We start from the raw sequence: 19,050 nt of genomic DNA, 5'->3' as shown, positions 1-19,050 counted from the left end.
AAAATGAAATGTGTTATTTTTATTTTTGCGAGCGTTGCCACTTCGTTGAAAATGCTCAGCAAATAGAAGCTGAACTGAAACGTGGATTAACTTCCGTTTTATTACGCACCGGAATCAGTAAATTCCTGTGCTGCGAATACCAACAGGAACTTGAATATTTGCATTTATATTTCGGCAAGTTGAATGCACTCATCAGCCAGAGGCAATGCATTACAAATTGCCCGGAAATGAAATGTTTAAGTCCACTCGTTTTGTTTATGCCCTTTATAAAACGAGTATGATAATTTTGTGACGTTGGCTGTGAATATATCTGGATTCCCTTGATTATATAGATTTGTATACGAGTGCCTTTGATGCCCCTGATTATATAGATGCTTGTATCAGTGTACTTGATTGCCTTGATTATATTTTATTATATTTGTTCGTCTTTCTGTGTGTTGCTATTCAGTTCAATAATTATATTAAATCACTCCTCATTTCTCTCAGTCGAATCTTTATTTTAATTTTTTTTTTTTTTCTTTTCTCTCTCCACTAATTTCACGCCACATTGTCTTTTGTTAATTCCTCTTTTGTACATATCTGTCTTTGTTTTTGCAATCAGAATCGAAATGTATAAAAGATTTCCCTTTTGTTCAACATTTGTGTCGTATGGGGCAGGAGCTAACTCAGTGAATGAGTAACTGTTGTGCACTGATGCATTTATATGTGTATATACCATATATATATATATATATGTATTGAGAGATTATCATTTTATTTATATAATTCAGTTGACCATGACTCACATTTTGGCGCCTCATTAAATCGCGCTCATTTCCCTTGCTTGGGGCCCCATGAATCCCCAATTATCGGCACCATTGCCAAAGGCGACAATTTCACAATCCGAAGTTCAATAAAAATTCGTGCAGTGCCTGTTTATCGAAAGTGAAAATAATTATTCAATTACATATAGATACATTCATACATGTGTTATATATATATATTTTATATGCATATATTAAATATTTAATTCCATTTGTGTTGGGCTTGCGTGACATCTAATGCCAGTTAAGCTAATTGCAAAGCAAACTTAATGCCTCGAAAGCTCTTAGTGAGCACAAACGCAATTAGAAACAATTAGCCGAGCTATAGCACATATATAGACTTATTTGTAGAATATATGTAAGTGTTATAGCCAATTCTATCAAACGCTTCTGGGAAAAATGGCCATAAATATCCCGTATGCATTTAATTTCGATAAAAAGCCCATATGCGTTTGCTATGATCAAAAGTTGATAACTTATAAAAAAAAAAAAATTAAAAAGACAAAAATATATATAACAAATAAAATATTGTCATTATCACAAATTGTTGCTGGTTGCCTATTTTATATATAGAGAGAAAAAGAATAAATACTTCGATTTCAGTTTTTAGTTTAAGTAAAACTTAAAGATCATGTACGTACGTTTTAGTCAGTCCAAGCTAAAGCTGTTTCAATTACATTTTTCTGTAAAGAAAGTCTCGTTATATTAAAGAGATATAAAAGACATGGAAAAAGACCTTCACAAACGTATAATCTAATTGTTGTTTACTTGATTTCATTTAATTGTGTTTGTGCTCTATTATTATTTGAGAAAAATAGTATAATTTGTCTTTCCATCAAACAATTATATGTCCATTAAATACAATTACAAGATTTTGTAAATATTTATGTATTTTTGACGATTAAAGTTTTCCATTGAAATAGGGATTTAACTTTTTATAGAATAAATAAATTGAAAAAAAAAATAAATAAATAAATAAATAAATAAAATAGGAAGCTTTTTTAATATATAGTTCAAAATACTATATAAATAATATTTAAATAAATTTATGTATACTAATATATAAAACAGATTGATAATATTTTGTAAGCTCTATTGATGTCATTTGTTAATGATGAGAATTTCTTCTTATTCTGTTTCAACTACAATCAAATATATGAAATATTCTTACTTGCGACGCCATATTGTTTGCTCTTTATTATTTAGTTTTTAATTTAATGGTAAACAAGCATTAAATCTAGACAAATGCTAAATTATCTCTGATTGGCGTTTGTCAAGTGTTCTGTGACGATTTCTATTGAGGTGTTTACCAAGTTCTTTGTTTTTTGTCGACTATAAAGGGAAACCAATACAACCATATGTGGCTATAGCTATATGTATACTATATATAGTATAGTAGCTGATAAGTGTCGGCAATTATGGTGAACTTGGGGCCATCTAGAACAGCTGTTAGTTGCTTGATAATATTCTCACCGTTTCGCCGCTCTATTAAATTTAACACTATTCTAGTTACAAATTGTTCAGCAATTAGAGTCAATTGATAAATCAATCAATAGAAGAAAGCATATGAAAATGTCAAAGCTACCTCTGCCTCTGCCTCTGCTCAAATTGCAAATTGCCAATTAACCGTGGCAGGTGCCGCATCCAGGGATGGAGGAGCACAAAATGTATTTCATTTCTGTTATAAAATCGTTTAGTATAAGCGAAATACATATATATAATCATGTATATAATGTATATGTATATATTGTAATATAATATACATGTATATAATCGTGCTCATCAGAAGGTCATGCCTTGGGGGTTAACATTGGGTCTCCACCTCATTCACAATAGCATTCTTGTTATTGTTATTGTTGTTGCTGCTTCTTCTGTGTTCTGTGCTTTCAATTGCTAGTATTCTCTTATTTCCCAATTGATGAACCGATTCTGATTGAGTGCCAGAAAAGATGCGACCTCATGGCGCGTATTCAATGTCAAGTGCGTCCATAGATAGCAAATTGTTGTTGTTAAGGAAATCGGAATCGGATTCGGAATCGCCATCGTCATCGGCATTGTCATCACAGTCGTCACGGGCGCCACACTGCACACAAGTGCAATTAAGTTTACGTTTGGTTTTCCAGTCAAGGTTAAAGAAAATATAAAATGTCATTTTCTTTTATTTCCAAGCCTGTCCGTTTGCCTGCTCGTCCTTGCACCGGGCCAAGGATCTGTCCTCAGTTGCCTGTTGCTGTGGCGAGGTCGTTCCTTGTGACGTCAGCACAGCTGTCCTTAACAACTGCTATTGCCGTTGTCCAAAATACAATTATCGTCTGACGTTTTTAGGATTGCTTTTAGGATATGAGGACACATGCCCTTCACAACTGGGGTAGATTTTTTATCAAATGTGTAATATTCGAACATAGGCAGACAGTTGTGTTCATGAAAATAACAGTTGGAAAATACATATATTTTAAAATGTGGTATATGTAAGACGTTATATAAAATATAAATGGTTATAGGTTTAAACCTAGTCCATAAATAGTAATCCTAACTCCTTTAAGAAGTATCACTTCTATTTCAATTTCTTAATATAACTACTAATGAATCCTATATAAGTTTCATAGGAACGATTGTTTCGGGCTTACAGGGAATACCTTATACTCGTATCAAAATGCAATCTCTCGCCCTTAGCCCGCATGCTCATACAAAAGCTTGCCACAATTGTTGCAGTAACTGTGTGTGTGCTTATGTGTGTATGCGTGCGCGACTGTTATCAGCAACATTCAATTCATGTACTCACACTTGAATTATGTCTTTGCTTTTTGCTGTTACTGAAATGTGAAATACAATCAAACAAGTTTAAGTAATAGGTCAAAATTAATTTACAGAAATAATATTGAAATAAATAAAAATTATTAAAAAATAAAAAAAAAACTAAAAAAAAATAAATAAAATAAATAAAAATAAAAAAAATAAATAAAAATAAAAAATAAATAAAATAAATATATAAAAATTTAAAAATATATATAATTAAAATAAAACAAGTAAGACGACTCTAGTCGAGACTGCTCGACTAGGAGATACCCTGAACCCTCTAAGCTGATATTCTAATCATTCTGCACTTCTTTTATGCACACATACATACACATGCATCCACACGCACGCATAAGCCTGCGCTCTGCTAACTGCGCAGTAAGCAGCGACTGCGCTTGGGCTGCGCTGCAGTGTGGGCAATATTATGAGAATTTATTTGTTGAATAACTTCTTTTGTAAACATATGATCTTAATGAAACTTTCAGAGGGTAATCATATGGTAAATATGTGTGTACATTCCAAAGCACAAGTCTCTAGTACTTGAAATGCGTTTTTTACAAATTGGGGGAGAAGGGGGCGTGGTATCCAAAATCTGTAAATTACAAAATCTTTGTATCTATTAACTTTATATACAACACAAATTTGAAGACTCCATCTCTAAAAATGTTCAAATAAGGCTAAAAAAACAAAATCAATTTTTCGATTATTCTCGATAAAAAAGTTATCGGACAATTTATCGAAAAAATAAAGCAAACTCGTACTGCGTATGGTACACACGAGTATGCATGCCAAATTTCAGCTCTCTAGCTCTTATAACTTCTGAGATCGACGCACTCATACGGACGGACGGACGGACGGACGGACAGACGGACGGACGGACGGACAGACGGACAGGGCTATATCGACTCAGCTCGTCACGCTGATCAAGAATATATATACTTTGTGGGGTCTGCCACGCCTCCTTCTGCCCGTTACATACTTTTTCACAAAACCATTATACCCTGATTTCCCATTTTCAATGGGTTCAGGGTATAAAAATATATTAACTTTTAGAGCTTATGTATGGGAAAGCTAAAGTCAGTTTTTTTTTAGTTTTTAACTTTTAATAATTTCGCACATTGCTTGATGTTTGTTTATTTGTAAAAGCCAAGCAGCTGTATCATTTAAATAAAACTTAGATAGCTTTGGCCTCCTTATCTTGTTTACTGGAACCGGCAACTTGCTTACTGGATGCAAACCGCCCCGCATTAGCTATGCATATGGGGAATACCCGTAATAATCGGCTCTCGCGCAGCCAACTTAACAATTAGTTATATAGAGTAGTGCTGCCAGAATACAGAGAAGTAAATTTTGAATAAATTATAAAGTAAGCAATATCTTTAAAGCTTTGTAATTAATATTTAACCCAACAACTTTGCTGTTTCCTATTCGAGTTGTAATTAACGCACGCATCAATAATGGATTTATTAAACTTTGTAATATCAGCACTCATTACAAACATATGCATTTATAATTTATTGTCTTCGTGTCTCCTTGATGGCGCCTTAATCGGCTTACAGCCTTAGCCTTTCTGGCTAAGAGAACACACTTGGCATACTTAATTAAACATTTACGTTTCGCTCTTTGTTGGGCTGCCTTTTAATTACATTTTGCGCATTCGTGCACCGAAGTGAATGTAAACGTTAAGTGCAATTAATTAATTAATTTTAGATGAGCTGCGAGGCAGTGGCAGAGGCAGAGGCGGGGGCCGACATCAAGGTCGGTCATTGGCAGTAAATGAAAGTCTTGGCTTTTCGATGTACGCACTTTATCAAGCATATTTGATTGATACGCGTTGTTCGTGTAGTACCATGTCTCTAAGCATCTAGCAAATGGCCATAATAAATCTGGCGCTAAGCAACAAATGGCCGATCAACTGCAAAGTCGCTTTTATTCGCTTTGGCCAATAGCTGAGAGCAGATGGTGTGAGAGAGGGCCAGAGTGAGAGGGAGAGCGAAGAGCGCGAGAACTTAAGTGTGCGAGCATGCGTGTGTGTGTGTGTGTGTGTGTGGCGACAGTCATTGAACTATTTACTCACGGCCTTGCATACATAAATACTAGACATAATGCTCATACCTAAAACATGGCCCCAAAAAGAACCGAACGCTAAGAGACCTACACACACACACATACACACACACACAGCAAACACAAATACACACACATAGATTGTTTCGCTTATTGCACGTTTAATTGTTGTGTAAACAAATGGAATTGCCACATGTTGTAGCAACAACAGCAAGAGCAACAACAACAACAACAACGACGCTGACGTCGGCATTGAGTTTTGCTTCGCTTTCGACTCAACATTATTAATATTATTATTTTTTTTATTCAAGTTTTTCGTTAACTTCGGCTTATACGTTTTCCATACCTATGCCACACATTCATCGATTCGCGTGTGATTCATTTTCCTGTATACATACACACATATATATGTATGTATGTACAATTTTTTATGATTTTATTTGTTTTGGTCATTCGCTGGCGTTCACTGGAAAACTAACTGGAAACCTTATAATTAAGCTACATATCTGTTGTTATTGTTTTTGTTGCTGCTGTTGCCCTCTTGCTTTTCCCTTAAAGCGTTTTTATTTTATTTTATTTTATTTTTTTTTGCTGGCTTTTTTTTTTTTGTACGCAAAACTTTTGCAATTGCTTTGGCCGCGGCCCGCTTACTCACCGCCCTCCTGCCCACTCGTGCTGGCTTGTCGAACTGCGCAGTTTGTGCGGAGTCAACGCTTTTTCGACGTGTTTGCCTTTATAATAAACACATTTCGTATATTTCTGTTTCCTTCCAACGCATTTAGCGTTTAAGCTGCGCTGCTCTCGGGCGCGTTTTTATTTCATATTTAAACAGATCACAAATGCATAAATAAAGCAAAAATATACATACACATAAAAATATATATGTACGTAAGGGGAAGAAAAGGTGCAAAAGCAAAAGTTAAACAAGTTCAGCTGCCGTTAACTTGATAGCTAACAGAGCGAGCGAGATAGAGCTATAGAGGGAGCGACAGAGACAAGGCGAAAGAGAGCTAAAGAGAACGAGCAAGTTTAGAGCGTTTTAGTTGTCCAGCTTCAAAATAATTGAATATTTAATTTATTTAATTAGCGTATTTAATTAAAAAGAATACAAACAAAAAATCGAATGCATAGATACCTCACTTTGCCTAGAAAATTTGATTTATTTATTTGTAGTTTTTACTTTGAATATGCATGGCGCAGTTCAGCTGTTTACTATGATTTATACACAAAGAGCTTAAGAAAGAGAGAGATCTGGAAACATCTAGAGATAATGCTAATAGGTGTCGCTTTGTTTTCTGAATCAGCATCTTGAGCAACAGTGGTCACTCGCTATGAATACATCATTTGTAATACTGCTTCATTCAATGATAAACGTAACTCATATGTTATAATCAGTCTATATTGTTTAATCTAAGAATTTAATAGAGTTATTCTTACAAAGAAATTATTTACACGTATGAAGTTAATAATAATATAAACTTAAAGTAGCTATAAATACAACATAATATATTTAATCATTAGCAATTTCAATAAAGCTAATTAATTTAAATAATATCAAGCACTGGGCATGGTGCAATATTATTGTAGATAAGTCCCTCAGATCTCGAGAATTACAAGAAATGCAATTTTGCAATTTTTTTTTTTTAATTTAATTCCATATTTTCGCAATAATCTAATATAACTTTATAATATATGGGACTGTCTTTCATGTCAGTAAATTATGACAGCGCAAAGCAATCTCTAAGACTTTATAATTCTGTATCAAGTGTATCTACATCCGCCGATATTGTTAATCATATCGAACGTGCACTGTGTGCATTTCGCGTGCAAGATAGTGGGGCAGTCGGTAATATCGCCACTTACCGAGTTACTCACCTCAGCTGCGTTTGCTCCATTACGTGATGAAGTGCTTGTGAAATGTTATGGATTGGCAACGCAACTGGTCAATGGCATGAGTATGTGTGTGTGTGTGTCTCGCTTAGTCATCGAGTGTATCCTGTACCAGTTATATGCAGACCTGAAACACCCTCATAACGAATGTTTGTTTTCATCTACTATTTGCAGGCTGATGACAAATCCTTGCTGGCACGCTTCTACCATGCCGATCGTTCGTTGACCGCCGTGGCTAGTGAGCTGGACAGCTTCGATGGACGCGCCGAGCCTGATCGTTGTACGCGTCTGGTTAGCAGACTGCGACAGAATCAGGTAAGTGTGCCTTTCATTCCCTATTTTCCCTAGCTTATCCGTTACTAACGGGATTGCATATTGCAGGACAAAGTGCTGGCCATAACAAATTTGATTATGGAGGAGCTGCTGGGCGACGAGCGGGATCCGCGCGCCTTTCGCGCCAAATTCCCAGAGGAAGTGCTGCAGGATAACCTGGCCGGGCAACTGTGGTTCGGTGCCGAGTGCCTGGCCGCCGGATCGTCCATATTGAACCGGGAATCCGAAAGCAAGGAGATGCGTCCGCTGGCGCAAGCCGTCACCAAGAGTCTGGGCAATGTGCGCGTGCTGCTGCGTGATCAATGCCTGCGCAACAATGTGCCCAACAGCAAGACTTTGCACCTGGACTTCAACGACTCAACCACCGAGCAGCTGTACGAGAGCCTGAAGATCTTCGATCATCTGTTTGCCGAGTTCGAGCTGAGCTACGTGAGCGCCATGGTGCCCGTTAAATCTCGCCACGAATACGAAATGCAGCAATGGATCGGTGTGCTCTTCTCGGAGACGCTGCAGCGTGCCCTCAAGATCGGGCTGCTCGAACAGGAAATGGTGGATGCGTTCGATCCGGGCCTCATGTTCTCCATACCCCGACTGGCAATCGTCGCTGGGCTGGTTGTCTTTACCAAGGGGCCGCTTAATATGGATATGCCGGGCGATGAGCTCTCCGAGATGTTTCGTCCGTTTCGCACAATACTTATTAAGATCCGGGATCTGCTGCGCAACCTGAGCAAACAGGAGCTGCATCAGCTGGAGAAGTTGCTCTGCACGAATGAGGAGATCAATACGAACGTAAGCATTGGTCTTCGAGTTTTCATTCTCAACTTGTATTTAATGTTTTTTCTTAATACATTAGCAGGTGCCCCTGGGCTCCAGCAGCATTGAGGCGCCCAGTCCTGAGCATAACAACACCCCCAGCAGCACCAGCAACAACAATAATAATAATAATAACAGTTCCAGCAGCAGCAGCAGCAGCAGCAGTGAGAGCGGCAGCAACACAGCGAAAACCAGCACAAGTAGCACGCACAAAGCCGTGGAACGCCTGGTGGATCATCGCAACAACAACAATAGCAGCAACAGTAGCACAGTAGCAGGTGCGGCCCAACCGTCAACTGCGCGTTCTCCGTCCACGTTATCGCTGTCAGCGGGCAGCACACCCACAGCCTCACCAGCGCCTTCGCCCACGCCCTCACGCTCCATAGCATCCACTTCGTCGGCGGCAACAACGTCCACCAATCCGCCAGCGAATTGGAGCGATTATGACGAGGACGATGAGGACCTGGAGGAGGAGGTGGGCATGCTGGACAGCGATGAGGACGACTTGAATGATGATAGCGATGATGACATCGAGGTGGACGAGTATATTGAGGCGCAACTGAAGGCGATTGTGGCAGCTGCCGACTGTGCCTCTGGCTACCTGATACCCAACACAAATCTGGGCAATCTGTTCAGGGCGCAGCAGCTGCCACTCACGGACAACATCGTGGCCAGCGAAGACGACGAGTTTGGCAGCAATGCGGCAATGGAACGTCAGCAGCAGCAGCAGCAGCAGCAGCATATGGACGAGCTGCAGTCTGGGGACCAACAGCAGCAGCAGCATCAGCTGCAGGATGAGCCGAGTACGAGTGCTGCCATGTTGGCGGCTCAGCGCACATTGCAGCGTCTCCATTTGCCCAGCAGCAGCAGCGAGAACGAGCAGGCGCCCAGCAGCAATCAGCAGACGACAATCAAGACGCCAAATGGCAATCAGTCAATGCCCAACAGCAGCAGCAGCAGCAGCAGCAACCACAACAATAATCGTCATCGGCACAGTCACAGTCACAGCAGTCACCATCATCATCATCATCACCGCCACCATCATCATACCCATTCCCATCATCAGCAGCAACAGGAGCAGCGACTTCAGTCAGCTGATCATCACCATCATCATCATCATCATCATCAGTCGCATCCACATCGCATAAATCGCAGCGCACGCACACGTTGCAGCCAGGAGCACTGGGAGCCGACAGCTAATAATGCGGAGCAGCCAGCACCAGAGCAGACCCCGGGCAGCGCCGATACCAGCAATGCCTCATCCTTCTCCGACGAGGTGTCGCTGGCCATGCGCAGCACGACAGCGCGTTTGAAGTTCAAGTGAGTAGTCAGCTGCTATAATCCTAAACCTTTTACATTCTAATTCACATCCATCCATCTGCAGAAGCACGGAGAATCTGCTGCATCGTCTGTTTGTCTGTATTGCTGGCGTCGCCGATCAGCTGCAGACGAACTTTGCCTCTGATCTGCGCCAGATATTGCGCAGTGTGTTCCTTATAAACATGTCGTCGTCCCAGGACGAGGACATTGATATACCCGAAAAGACAAAAGAATCGGAGCTATTCGAGTTTCGTGCCTCTGAAAATGATGTGATACAGGAAAGCGCCGGCTCCAATCAAAGCATTTACTCAGCCGAGGAGGTCAATCCGGAGCTGGACAATGTGTTCAACAACACCAACACAGCTGTCCGCCACTCAGCGGGCGCGACGATGCAGCGCAACAATACGATAGATTTGGCCAGTGGCAATAACAACGGCAACACAAATGCCGCGACACGCAACCATGTGGCACGCAGTCGCAGCTTGGGTGACCAGGAGGCAGCCGGCAGCGGACCGATACAGGATGAACAGCGACAGCAGCAGCAGCAACAACAGCAGCAACTGCAGCAGCAGCTGCAAATGCAGCGACAACGCAATAATTCCGTCGGCAGCAATTCACCCTCTAGCGCCTCCTCCTCTAGTTCCAGCTCGGAGCACAATTCGCCTATTAGCACGCGCAGTGGCAGCCGAAGGCGGCTGCATAGCAATTCGTCCATTGGCACCACGTCGACAATAACACCAAGCACAGCAGCTGCAACAGCAACCACCTTGTCGCCGCCTGCCTGGATACCCGATGGCAAGGCGCCACGCTGCATGTCCTGCCAGACGCCATTCACGGCCTTTCGGCGGCGTCATCATTGCCGCAACTGCGGCGGCGTCTTCTGCGGCGTCTGCTCCAATGCATCCGCCCCGCTGCCCAAGTACGGTCTGACCAAAGCTGTGCGCGTCTGCCGCGAATGCTATGTGCGCGAGGTGCGCTCCTCGCGGCAGGCGCCGGCGCAGCCATCGCAGGCGCACGGCCAGGCGAGCAGGCCGCAGGCAGCGAGCGCATCTTAGGAGTGGCCACTGGCGCCACCAACGCCGAGACCAAAAATGTGCCCCACACCAAAATTGGAGCCCGACCAATGGAAGGAAAAGCAAAACTGTGAAACGCAATCGTTGTCAAAATTGTTTTCGTTTTTTATACTTTATATACACGCGCAACATATATCCAATTCCCAGATATAAGAAGAGAAATGAATCAGATATGCACATATATAACTATACACAGTGGTGTGTACAATTTATATATGTATGAATAGAAATGAACCGATAAATTTATTATTTTAAACAAATTGACCAATCGAGCGTCGTTATCCAAACTGTACAATAAAGCTTCGATCTATGTATTATACGCAACTATCCATGTAACTATATATGTATGTATACATATATACTATATACTAATTGTAAACAAATGCTTTCAGCTCATATCATATATATCAATGCAACATATAACACACACAAACACACACATATATATAAATGTATGTCAATGTCAGCTAATGGCCTGCATTTCAAATAGATCTATTTCGGTTTTGGGACTGCGCTTAATTGAAATCGTTCTGTCACGTTTAAGATCTAGATTCTAGATTATAAAATGTATATATATTTTTGTAGTATGTGCAGCAAACTGAGCAGAAAAATAGACATAAATTCTAGCGAAAATTTGCAAAAAAAAAAAAATGAAAACATTATTGTGATTTATTGTTATTTATATGCCCTGATGTTTCAGCTCTATGCAATTTAATCAAATCTAATACGAAAAAAAAAACCTTGACTTTATATGCAGGGCCTATGAATCCCCATAGTCGGTATATATCGGCTATTGTGTTCTTACATTGTACGAAATCCATTTTATGTTAAACAAGTCTTTAAGCTAGCGAAAAAATTCAGTTGAACCCTTATAAAAACGCAGTTTTACACACAATATACATATATGCCTATATACATATATATATTTTTCTGACTTGAAATAAAAACTAATAAATTGAAAAACAAAAAACGATTTATTGAATTTAATGAATATAAATATAACATATTTTTGCTTAATTCAATAAAAGAAAATTCAAAAACTTATTGGCTCGCAATTCATTTGAGGTTTGGAATGGTGATAACTGTGGGGCTTAATATATGTATATAAAAACTTATTTATAAAATTTGGTATTAACATTTTTTTTTATTCATATCTCACCTAACAGTAAAGTCAAAGCATAAAAAGTTAAGAACTGGTTTTTGTAAACTTTTCAATTTAGTTTACACTTGAATTTTGTTCGCTTTAATTAATTTTTTTTGTTTGTTTTCCGGCCTTTAACTAGTTTATCGTAATAGAAAATATTTTCCATTGCTTGAATTATACGTTCTGTAAATGGAAAACATGTTAACGAAAAATTCGTCGAAAATTTCTCGAAAGAGAAAAACCACTTATGCGACAGATTTGGACGCCTGGAAAACACTGGAATTCAATAGAAAGTTCAGAGCCAGCATCGATGTGGCACAATTGGATCTGATTGAGGATCTGGACGATGAGTTCTTTAAAATATCCTACGAGCTGGTACAGCAACTGGTGCCCCTGAATTGCTTCATGGCCAGCAAGATGAAGGTCTTCGTGGACATTGTGGCCCGGCTGCACGCCCATTACCTCAAAGAAATGCGCACCGCCCAGGAATTGAAGCAGACAATCAATGCCGCCAATGCGAAACTCAGATTGGCCATCGAAGTAACGGAGGAGTCGTCTTATGTAATGGAGGCACTGCGCCTTTCATTGGAGGAGGCGTGGCGCACCATAGATGCTTCCGAATATCGAGAGTCTCTGCTGGGCGAAACTCATGGAAAAGCGGCCATAAAAGACCAACCTTCCGAGGCATTGGACAATCTGACCTATTGGAAAAATCCGTAAGTACTATATGTACATATATGCATATGTATGTGTATCGCTCACACTCGCCCCCTCCTTCAGTAAGGAATTGTATGTACGGTCGTTTGTCTATCGGGAACGCGATCGCTTGGCCGTAGAACTGAGGGAGTATCAGAAACGACTCGAGCTAAATCGCACCTATTCGGCTACTGTGGAGGCCATCAATGAGCAAAATATTGAAACGATTAGACAACAGCATTTGCACATGAAGCAAATCGAAGCAGAGCAATCGAACGAGGAGCAAAAGTATCGTATGGCAATTGAGCAACTGGAGGGCAAGATCGAGGCTCAGCGTAAAGACATTAAATGCCTCACCCACATGAATCGTGAGCTGCGGGAATTTGAGAGAAAATATAACGAGTCTCTATCGATCGTCGGTCGCCTGAAGCAGGCCATCGAGCGCCTCAGCCATGACAATTACAACTTGACAAAGACCAATCATCGGATCGATGAGGCATATCGGGTCAGGCAAATAACGCTCGCGAATTTAGAGATTACGAACAAAGCGATGAATATCGAAAAGGCTGAACTGCTTCAAGTGATTCGTCGACTGAAATGCGAAAGAAAAAGCAAAGATTTTCTCTTTAACCAGCTGAATCGACGATTTCATCTGCTCTCTAAGAAGAACACCAATTTGATGTCGCAGAAAAATTGTCTTAAGTAAGTTTCCATAAAACTTCAATTGAAGCATTCTATCACAATTCATGCAGGCAATCAATCAATCAATCAAAAGTTATTTAGTATATTAATAGGGCAATAGGTATAACAGCGAGGACACATGCCCGTCAAGCAATCAATGACTAAGATAATCTGTCAGTCTGTCACTTAGATATTGTCATACACTTATGTAAGTCTGTTAGACTATCAACCAATATACCAGTAATTTTGTCAGTCTACGACACTCAATCAGTTAGTCAAGCAGTCAGTCACCCATTTTTGAGACAATGATAAAATGCCTTATAGCCAGTGATTCAGGCAATCAATCTGCCAATTAGAAAATCAATCAATTTTCAGTTAGTTAGGTAATCAATCAATCAATTCTCGGGCGCATCAGTCATCAGTCTAGTACTTAAAAATTTAACCCATCAATCAGTCTTAGAGAATCAATCAGTCAATCAATCCAATGCAAGTCAATTAGGCATATCAATAAATTAATGAAATTTTATTCAATCAATCAATCAATCTAGTGCGGCTTATCCGCATTTTAGTCAGTCGATCAATTTAATGCAGAAGTCAACCAATTGATCTTCAGAACAATCAGTCAACCAATCTGTTCATTATTTTGTCTAGAATTCAGCTAGTCAATCAACAAGTCAATCATCTTCCAGCAGTATTATATAGCCTTTCCATCCTCCAGTAATAAGGTAACTGGCCTCGAGAAGAACATGCTGGCATTGACAACGAAATTGAACGAAATAGTCCACATTAAGGACGAAGCTGTGCGGGTGCAGACGAAACTGCAAGCGGATCTGAAGCACCAGTCGGATGTGATAGCTTCCCTGCGATACGACCTGGCCGTACAACGTAGTCACTCGCAGGATGTGCAAATAATGCTGGATCGGGCGAACCGGACACTGGACGAAAAGGATGTCCGGATACACAAAATCAACAAGGAGAAGCACGATGTTCAGTTGGAGAACAGCGAGCTGAGCCGATCAATCGAAATACTAGAGGGTAAGTGCCCGCATACACAGACATCCTGAGGTGCTTATTCGATTCCTTGCAGCGAAAATCGTGGTGAAGACGGAGAAAATAAAGGAACTGAAGCAGAAACTGGATGCCAAGCAGCAAAGCTATATGAAGGCAAAGAAGCAACTGGAAATAATCCACACGGAGAAGACGCTGGTGGAGAATAGCATGGAGCTGTGTGGACGTGACCGTCAGAAGCTGCAGAGTCTGAATGGGAAGCTCAGCTTTCAGATCAATCAGATGTGCAAGCAGCTGGCCACTAACGAGAAGGAGATGAACCTGCAGAGCAAGCGCATCGATCACTTGGACAATCTGCTCAAGCACAAGCAGAACGAAATCCACAGCCGGGAGCGGCAGGTGGAGCAGATACGCGCCGAGCTGGCCGAACTGAAGGTGCTCAACCAGCAGCTGCACTGCACCATCGATCGGGACACCATGCGGTTCAAGCAGGTCTCCATCCGGCTGGAGGAGGTCAACAAGGAGAAGATGGTGATCGGCCAGCAGATTGTCCGGCGCAACTGCGAGCTGCACGCCCTCCAGGAAAAGCTGTCCATGCTCCAGATGGCCATGAGTCGCGGGACCACCCAGTACAACCAGCGGGTCGAGGATATCCGCCTGCTCAAGGCCGAAATCAGCAACCTGCGCATGTCCAATGCCTGCATGCAGCGCTCGATCACGAATACGGCCAACATGCGCCAGGAGGTGGTGCGGATCGAGCGCCAGCTGGTTCGTGAACGCCTGAACGTGACGGCGTTCACGGAGGAGATGAAGTACCCGTACCGCATCCATCGCTGGCGTGTGCTGGTTGGCCGAGATCCGAGCAAATACCAGCTGATACGCAAGATCCAGGTGCTGCTCAAGCGCAATATCAAGCTGAGCGTAGAGCGCCTGAATATGGAGCACAAGGTGCAGGACATGCAGAAGCTATGCGATGCGTTCAAGAGGCAGGTCCAGCACATGCCCGATCCCAGCATCGTGCAGCGGCTCTGGGTGCAAAAGCGGATCAATCGCCGGCAGAGCCGCAAGGTCAATGCCATGAAAGCGGAGCTAGCCATCAACGAGATCGACAGGCAGTCGCGCGACATACTCTTAAAAGAGTACCAGACGGCCATCTCTAAGGGTTACTTGGCCTCCAACCAGATCGTCACCACACTAATTGGCGTCCTTGACGTTAGCCGGCCAGAGGTACCGGCCGCCACCGTCTTCCAAATGACGCCCAGAAACAGCAACCTATCGCTGGACGTGAAAGAGGTACGCTCTGCCTACGTGTTGAAGTGAAAGCAAGGGAAGAGAACTCAGCTCAGGTGATGGTGTCACTGTCTTTATTTCGTATGGATGCCGCTAGAGCAGCTGGCTGATCACCTTGAAGCCGGCGCCGAGGGTGCGCGGCAGCTGCGCCGGCGCCGAGTAGCAATGCGCCTGCATCTGCTCCAACAGCTGGCGCTCCTCGAGCAGTTTCTGCTTGCGCCGCTTCTCCTCCAGCAGCTGCATCTTCGTCTGCGCCAGGGTGCCGCGCAGCTCCGCTAGCTGCTGCGCGTTGCAGCGTTCGCCAGCCTCCCGGGCACTCAGCTCGGCCAGCAGCACCTTCAGCTTCCGATCCTTGGCCGAAAGACTGGCCTGAAACGAAGAGATCATAAAGATTATATATTTTTTTAATACGTACTGGAAGCGTTTCTCTGTGGAAAGGGCATTGGGTGGAGCCTCACCTTGACTGTATTGAGCTGCGCTTGGACCCGGTGACTGGGCAGCTTCAGCATGAACTCCTTGAGTGCCGCATAGAGCTGCTGGGCCTCATTGAGCGCCCGCTCCTGCTCCAGTGCGGCCACGTTTTGGCTGAGCAGCTGTTTGCGCAGGACGTGAATGCGCTCGAGCAGATCCATTTTCTCGGGATCCTTGCCGCGCAACAGGCGCCAGCGGTGCACGTTCATGGGCGTCATCATTTCGTCCTGCAGGGCGCGTGCCTTGATGCGCTCCTGGTTCAGCAGGCGATGCATCTGGAGCAGCTCCTGGCGCAGATCGGCGGCGCTCTCACGATCCGCACGCAGCACGTTCCGCTCGGTGCGCAGATTCTTGATCTCGACGCCCATCAGGCGCATGTCCTCCTGGCACTGGTTGCACTGTCGCTCCGACTGATCGTAGGCGTTCTGCAGGTTCTCCAGATTGTGCTGGAGTCGTGCGTACTCCTCGTTGCGCCGGGTTAGCGCCGCACTAATCGCGTTCTTCTCGTTCATCAGATTGTCAACGTCCTTGCGCAGCCGAGCGAGACGCTGCTCATCCTCCTGCAGCGACTTGGCATGCCGATCGTTCTCCTTGCGCTTGTCCAGCAGCTCGGCCTTGGTGTGCTGCTGGCCCAGTTGGGCGTGGCGCACGTCGTTGCGCAACAAGCGGCGCTCCTTCTCCATGCGATCGATCTGCAGCTGCAGCTTGCTCAGCTCCCCGTCCCGATAGCTGATCTTGCCCTTGAGCGTCTCGATCTGCGCCTGCAGATGGGCCAGCTGGTCGCGCAGCTTCTGGCGATCCTCCTCAGCGCCTTGCAGCGCCCGCTGCAGTCCCTGCCGCTCGCTGGTGAGCAGCTCATGCTGCTGCTGGAACTTGGAGCACTTGGCCTCCAGATCGCTAATCGTGCGCTTCAGCTCAATCTCGTAGTTCTCCTTCAGATGTATCTCATCTGGCGACGGAAGATTCAGCTGAGATCCCTTTGGGTTATTAACAATTCAATTGACTTACTCTGCAGCATATCGATCTTGTCGATGCCATGCTGAATCTCGTCCATCTTTTTGGCCTTGTCCTTCTTCTGCTTCTTCAGCTCCTCCTGCAGCTTCTTCAGCTTCAAGTCCGTGCTGCTGATGATGTCCTTGAGCGCACGCACCTCGTGCTGCGACTCCTGGTACAGGGCGCCCTGCTGCTCGGCGTTCTGACGCTCGCTCTGCAGCTCCCGCTTAAGCGCATCGCGCTCCTTGGTCAGATTCTCGTTGTTCTTCTCAAAGTGATGCACCACACGACGCATGGACTCCAGCTCCTTGTCCTGCGTGCCCAGCTGTGTTCTGCAAGGCATTTCAAATTAAATAGTGAGAGAGTCAGAGAGAGAGAGGCTAAGTCAGAGCACCCACTTGAGCCGCAGGTTCTCCTCCTCCACTTCCTGCTTGGCCATCTCGATTCCTCCGTATTTCCGTGCGATCGTCTCCTGGGACTTGGCCAACTTGGCGTTGTCTTGCCGCAGCTTGATGAGCTCGTCCTCGCGCACCTTTAGCAGATTGATGCGCTGGTTCAATGCGCGTCTGTTTTTGTCCCGCTCCTGCACCGTGTACTCCAGATCGACGGTAATCTTGGCCAGCTTGTTGCAGGTGCTGTTGTGCAGCGTGTTGAGGTGCTCCATGTTGGTCTTCAGCGAGAGTATTTGCAGATTCTGACGCACTTTCACCTTGGTCAGATGCTCATTGTTCGCCTTGGTGTGGGCTATTTGCTCCAGATACTTGGCCTCCTCACATTTCATGGTGGCCAGCTCCTTGGCCAGGGCATCGCTCTTGCGCTTCAAGTTGCAGGCATCGCTGGACGTTTCCTTTGGGAGGAGAGAGATCCATTAGCAGCTATTTGGGCTAACTTAACCTATATCGCTTACATCCAGCAGCTTGAGCAGCTCCTTGTTCCTGCCCTCCAGTGACTGAATGGTGGCCTCCACCTCCGCCGCATAAGCGCGCTGCAGCTGGAGGCGTTTGTTGAGCTCCTTGATCTCGTCGTTGAGTCGCTCGAACTCCTTGTTGTCATCGCGCCTGCTGCTCCTGGAGCGCCCCTTTTCGTTCAGATGCTCAATCATCTCCTCGGCCGCATCCAGTTTCTGGCGCAGACTCAACACCTCGTCCTGTGCCGACTGCTCGCGTATCTGCGAGGCATCCTTCTGCTTCCAGGCGCCCTCTAAGCAGGCAGTCAAAAACTATTTGTAATCTTCCTGCATTCGCACTCACCTATAACTCCGCGCAGCTGCTCAATGGTGGCCATGTCCAGTTTGCTCTGCTGCGCCGCATTCTCCAGCTGCTGCTCCAGCTCGGCTATTTGCTCACGCAGCTCCTGCGTGCGTGCCTCCTCCAGGCGCAGATCACTCTTGTAGCGAGTGCCACAAATGACCAGACGCTGCACATTGTCCGCATTGTTGGGCGTATCCTTCTGACGCAGCGCCTTGGTTGCCTGCGGGTAGATAAAGGCATTGTTTGATAAAATCCAAGATTAGGGTGAGATGATGCCTTACTTCGGGTATCTTCTCGCATAGCTCCCGGTAGAAGTCATCATCGAAATCGTCGGGCACTAGCGGCTCATCCTCTGATCCGGAAGCCTTGGACATTTTGCATTAATACGAGCTGACTTTACATTGACTGCCCCCCAGCTGGAG

General features: G+C 43.9%; 3 protein-coding genes and 1 long non-coding RNA gene across 6 annotated transcripts in view; 2 read left to right on the top strand and 2 right to left on the bottom strand.

Moving 5' to 3' along the window:
• The window catches only part of LOC149270205 (uncharacterized), a 7,654-nt gene extending 780 nt beyond the window's left edge, over positions 1 to 6,874 (bottom strand). Inside the window, exons 1-2 of the long non-coding RNA XR_016268603.1 lie at positions 6,322 to 6,874; positions 110 to 3,166 (exon numbers count right to left, since the gene is read on the bottom strand). This is a non-coding gene — a long non-coding RNA (uncharacterized LOC149270205). The remainder of the gene's footprint in view (positions 1 to 109; positions 3,167 to 6,321) is intronic.
• The window catches only part of LOC108620872 (lateral signaling target protein 2 homolog), a 22,725-nt gene extending 10,586 nt beyond the window's left edge, over positions 1 to 12,139 (top strand). The window contains exons 2-5 of one of the 2 annotated variants that reach the window (XM_018017876.2): positions 7,731 to 7,871; positions 7,938 to 8,678; positions 8,746 to 10,022; positions 10,087 to 12,139. In XM_018017876.2, coding sequence (XP_017873365.1) covers positions 7,731 to 7,871; positions 7,938 to 8,678; positions 8,746 to 10,022; positions 10,087 to 11,077 — 3,150 coding nt within the window. In that variant the 3' untranslated portion in view covers positions 11,078 to 12,139. Of the gene's footprint in view, positions 1 to 7,730; positions 7,872 to 7,937; positions 8,679 to 8,742; positions 10,023 to 10,086 lie in introns of both variants that reach the window. The other variant, XM_018017875.2, reaches the window with a different exon arrangement.
• LOC108620880 (cilia- and flagella-associated protein 58) lies at positions 12,051 to 19,050 on the bottom strand. Of its 2 annotated transcripts, none has more exons than XM_089462422.1 (8): positions 18,910 to 19,050; positions 18,629 to 18,848; positions 18,286 to 18,578; positions 17,777 to 18,225; positions 17,394 to 17,710; positions 16,373 to 17,334; positions 12,255 to 16,283; positions 12,051 to 12,185 (listed from the first exon to the last, which is right to left on the bottom strand). In XM_089462422.1, the coding sequence occupies exons 1-7, from the start codon at positions 19,000 to 19,002 to the stop codon at positions 16,008 to 16,010; spliced, it is 2,610 nt and encodes an 869-aa protein (XP_089318548.1). In that variant the 5' UTR covers positions 19,003 to 19,050; the 3' UTR covers positions 12,051 to 12,185; positions 12,255 to 16,007. The 2 variants fall into 2 exon arrangements, with proteins under 2 accessions (XP_089318548.1, XP_017873374.1); XM_018017885.2 differs by having other exon boundaries at positions 12,051 to 12,177.
• Positions 12,429 to 16,328, top strand: LOC108620879 (cilia- and flagella-associated protein 58). Its single transcript, XM_018017884.2, has 4 exons — positions 12,429 to 12,955; positions 13,020 to 13,637; positions 14,335 to 14,651; positions 14,704 to 16,328. Exons 1-4 carry the CDS (start codon positions 12,429 to 12,431, stop codon positions 15,942 to 15,944), a joined length of 2,703 nt encoding a protein of 900 aa, XP_017873373.1. The 3' UTR covers positions 15,945 to 16,328.

Source organism: Drosophila arizonae, chromosome 2 (assembly GCF_054131065.1).
Source record: "Drosophila arizonae isolate 15081-1271.41 chromosome 2, UAZ_ARI_1.0, whole genome shotgun sequence".
Lineage (NCBI taxonomy): Eukaryota > Metazoa > Arthropoda > Insecta > Diptera > Drosophilidae > Drosophila > Drosophila arizonae.
The sequence above is the reverse complement of the archived record's forward strand: the minus strand, read 5'-3'. Positions and strand labels throughout refer to the sequence as shown.

What these genes read in the sequence shown, in the direction of transcription:
- LOC108620879 (XM_018017884.2), top strand. Translation starts at nt 12,429, where the DNA reads ATGGAAAACATGTTAACGAAAAATTCGTCGAAAATTTCTCGAAAGAGA. An exon ending in TCGCAGAAAAATTGTCTTAA is followed by an intron (nt 13,638 to 14,334) that starts GTAAGTTTCCAT and finishes TCCATCCTCCAG; the next exon opens with TAATAAGGTAACTGGCCTCG. An exon ending in ATCAATCGAAATACTAGAGG is followed by an intron (nt 14,652 to 14,703) that starts GTAAGTGCCCGC and finishes GATTCCTTGCAG; the next exon opens with CGAAAATCGTGGTGAAGACG.
- LOC108620880 (XM_089462422.1), bottom strand. Translation starts at nt 19,002, where the DNA reads ATGTCCAAGGCTTCCGGATCAGAGGATGAGCCGCTAGTGCCCGACGAT. An exon ending in GAGGAGAACCTGCGGCTCAA is followed by an intron (nt 17,711 to 17,776) that starts GTGGGTGCTCTG and finishes AATGCCTTGCAG; the next exon opens with AACACAGCTGGGCACGCAGG. An exon ending in CGCAGCTCAATACAGTCAAG is followed by an intron (nt 16,284 to 16,372) that starts GTGAGGCTCCAC and finishes TCTTCGTTTCAG; the next exon opens with GCCAGTCTTTCGGCCAAGGA.